The 3,256-nt window shown below is 43.9% G+C and overlaps 2 protein-coding genes across 2 annotated transcripts in view; one reads left to right on the top strand and one right to left on the bottom strand.

The window, feature by feature from the left end:
* LOC127750107 (uncharacterized) overlaps positions 1-2,660 on the bottom strand; it is a 19,065-nt gene extending 16,405 nt beyond the window's left edge. The window contains exons 1-2 of the mRNA XM_052270666.1: positions 2,495-2,660; positions 2,272-2,409 (exon numbers count right to left, since the gene is read on the bottom strand). Coding sequence (XP_052126626.1) covers positions 2,272-2,409; positions 2,495-2,605 — 249 coding nt within the window. The 5' untranslated portion in view covers positions 2,606-2,660. The remainder of the gene's footprint in view (positions 1-2,271; positions 2,410-2,494) is intronic.
* A 163-nt stretch (positions 2,661-2,823) lies between these two features.
* Positions 2,824-3,256, top strand: part of LOC113212969 (uncharacterized) — a 10,495-nt gene continuing 10,062 nt past the window's right edge. Inside the window, exon 1 of the mRNA XM_052270659.1 lies at positions 2,824-2,832. Within this exon, the coding sequence (XP_052126619.1) occupies positions 2,824-2,832 (9 nt within the window). The remainder of the gene's footprint in view (positions 2,833-3,256) is intronic.

The raw sequence follows: 3,256 nt of genomic DNA, 5'->3' as shown, positions 1-3,256 counted from the left end.
TCGGCTGTGGACAGGGCGGACAGAGTTCGGACACATTTTGGACATCGTATTTTGGACAGCAACCCTACGAGTTCGGCTGTGGACAGGGCGGACAGGGTTCGGACACATTTCGGACATCGTATTTTGGACAGCAGTCCTACAAGTTCGGATGTGGTTGACAGGGCGGACAGAGTTTGGACGCATTTTGGACATCGTATTCTGGACAGCAATCCGACGAGGTTCGGATGTGGACAGGGCGGACAGAGTTCGGACACACTTTGGACACCGAATTAGGACAGCAATCCGACGAGGGTCGGATGTAGACAGTGCAGACAGTGTTCAGACACACTTTGGATGTCGTAATCGGACAGCATTTGGACCTCGATACCTCCTAACGACAAAGTCCGATGTGTTGCGCTCCCGTTACACAAAGTTCGATCTGTTTCGCTCCCGTTACACAAAGTCCGATGTGTTGCGCTCCCGTTACACAAAGTTCGATCTGTTCCGCTCCCGTTACACAAAGTTCGATCTGATTTCCGTCGAGCTCTAAATTGCGGTCTTATTATGTTTATATTTTCGCTAATATTGCCGGTAGAAAAAAAGTAAAAGCTGCTGTCTGTTGCTAAAAGATTGAAGAACAACATACTCTAAAGAAAAAATTGAATGCCACAACAACAAAACTGCGGTAGCGCGCTAAACTTGAGTCTCCCGAGAGCGGCCAAAAGCAGATCGAACTTTGTGTAACGGGAGCGGAACAGATCGAAGTTTGTGTAACGGGAGCGGAACCGATCAAACTTTGTGTAACGGGAGCGAAACAGATCAAACTTTGTGTAACGGGAGCGCAACACATCGGACTTTGTCGTTAGAAGGCATCGACCTGCTCGACAGCAAAGTGGACATACTGGACAGAGAGGACAGAATACAGCCTTATTTCAGACGTGTTAGACACACTTCGGACACGGAGTGGACAGTGATTCTGTCCCTAATCTGTCAACTATCCCGCCAGGGAGGTGAGTTTCTTAGCGCTCGCACTAAGAGCAGACGGTTACAATCGGGGGTTCTTAGACCGTGCGCCGACGCATTTGTTTGAAATCTTCTTTGCGGATAGGTTGATAAAGGTTCATTGTACCACATGGCAGAAGAGATGATGCAAATATTTGACTGCAACCTGCTGTAGGGGAGAGGGACAATCACTGCTTCCCGAAAAGGTAATGCGACCGTGATTGTCCCTTCGTCGAAAAAGAATGATATTCAAACAGAATGTTACTCGTTTTCGCCATCTGCGGTCTCTCGAACCCCATTTCTACAAATTTGACATAGGATAGCTTTTCAAATTGCGCTGAAAGCGTCAGAGGCAACCCTTCGAAGGGCTGGCGTACCGCGAGTTCATGTAAAAGTATTCTGTAGACACGCGGAAGAAACATGATATGGTCAGATACAGGCGCTTCGGCCGGGATTGGCGAAGTACAGCACGTCAAAATGTCTTCAACGGACGATTTTAGGGCGTTTCCCGCCTTTTTTGCGTGGAGGGAGTAGAGCCACCCCAGCATCGTAGCTGGCCCTAGATTGCCCTAGCTGGCATATCATAGATTTTGCAAAGCAGTAGAAGTGTGTAAAGCACGTTACGCACAGCAAAATCGCACTACTTTACTTCTTTGAATGTGTTGAACCTTTATTGTCGAATGGGGGGGGGGGAGGGTGTTTGAATGAAGAATATAGTCATGTGGCCCGAATAGGCACCCAAACTGATAACCGAGGAAATCTTCGTTGCATTTCTACTTTTATCGACAAAAATGGCTGGGAAAAATCCCTGTATCGGCCCGGACAATAACTGTGCCAACGGGGTCAATCACTGTGAAGATTCTGCCCCAAATTCATATGCTGTTTAGGCCAATGAGAATTTAGAATTTCACGCAGCAGCCACCGCATAGTTCGAGCTCAAACCCTTACCTAGGTATTGCACGTAGTGAATTTTGAAAATTTTGATCAACAGCTAGGTGGCAGGGAGGTGTATGCAGATGTGCGCGTGCGCCTACAGGGTCAATCACTGTATCCTACCCTATTTGAGCTAGAATGCTCATCTTCCTGCTCGATCTGTATTTTTGTGATACAAAACATCCCTAATTAAATAACCAGATCGCTATCTTAATTCCTTCTCAAGCTATTGTGCAGACAGACAAACAGACCGACAAAAAAAAAAAAAAAAAAAAAAAAACACCGAATGAAATTTTTCGGTCAGTGGAGTTATGGGCTTTGCTAATTGCTCAGCCAATGAAACAGCCAGGTACATACATCTTCCATTGCGAAGAGGGGGACGATGGTAGTCGCGAAAAGGACTTGAGGCAGAAGGTCGTGAAAGAGACGTTCCATGTCAATACAAACTGATAATAGCTCGCTTTGTGGTGCGGCCCATATAGCAGCATTGCTTTTCTGCCATCGAAATGACGTTCGGCTATAAGTACATTTTGTAGAAATATTCAATTTTCATACAAGCAGTAATCAAATCCCAACTCACTCCAACACCCTTGTTGATAACCCGTTGAACCGCTATCACTGCCAATTCGATTGACCACAAACACGCTATCGCCAAGACGCAAGCGCTGATGGTTGCGTATCCCAAACACATCCAAATGAGAAGAGTAAAGCAATTGATCCACTCAGCCGTACTTGACAATTCTCCCCCGGGGCCTGGAAATAAAAGGGGGTACTATCAAAATGGTCCAGGAAGCAGAAGAAGAGGATAACTGCAAAACCACAAGTTTTTAAGAAACACCAAAAAAACTGTTTAACGCTATAAATTTAAATGAACTTTTATTTTTTATTCTTTAAAGATTGTTTGTTAAAATGGCGAGGGTAGAATATTTTATATCGACCTTATCTAGATTTTAAAAAATGTATCCCCCATAAAAATTTGCGTAAAGATAGATGAGACGAATTACTCGTGTGTATTAATGGAGTTTGGAGGCAAGTTCTTCAATTTCTTACAAAAGGAGTTATCTCATCTATCAAATATCTCTAAATGCTATATCATTCACACTGTTAAAAAAATTTCTGTAATTTTACAGGAAATGTTAAGCTAATTTTGGGGGCAAGTGGTGTCGTAAACTAGGAGCGCAGTTGTAAAATTACGACAAATGCCATGAAACCCAAAAAACGTTGACACCTTTTTTACGTTTTCAAGGTAGCGCTGTAAAATTACAGAATAGCTGTCAGACTACAACATCGGTTGTAGAATTCGCCATATAAATATTTCGGATATTATTATTTTTTTCCGTTT

Source organism: Frankliniella occidentalis, unplaced genomic scaffold (assembly GCF_000697945.3).
Source record: "Frankliniella occidentalis isolate FOCC.00 unplaced genomic scaffold, Focc_3.1 Scaffold133, whole genome shotgun sequence".
Classification (NCBI taxonomy): Eukaryota; Metazoa; Arthropoda; class Insecta; order Thysanoptera; family Thripidae; genus Frankliniella; species Frankliniella occidentalis.
This window is presented reverse-complemented; position numbering and strand designations above follow the sequence as displayed.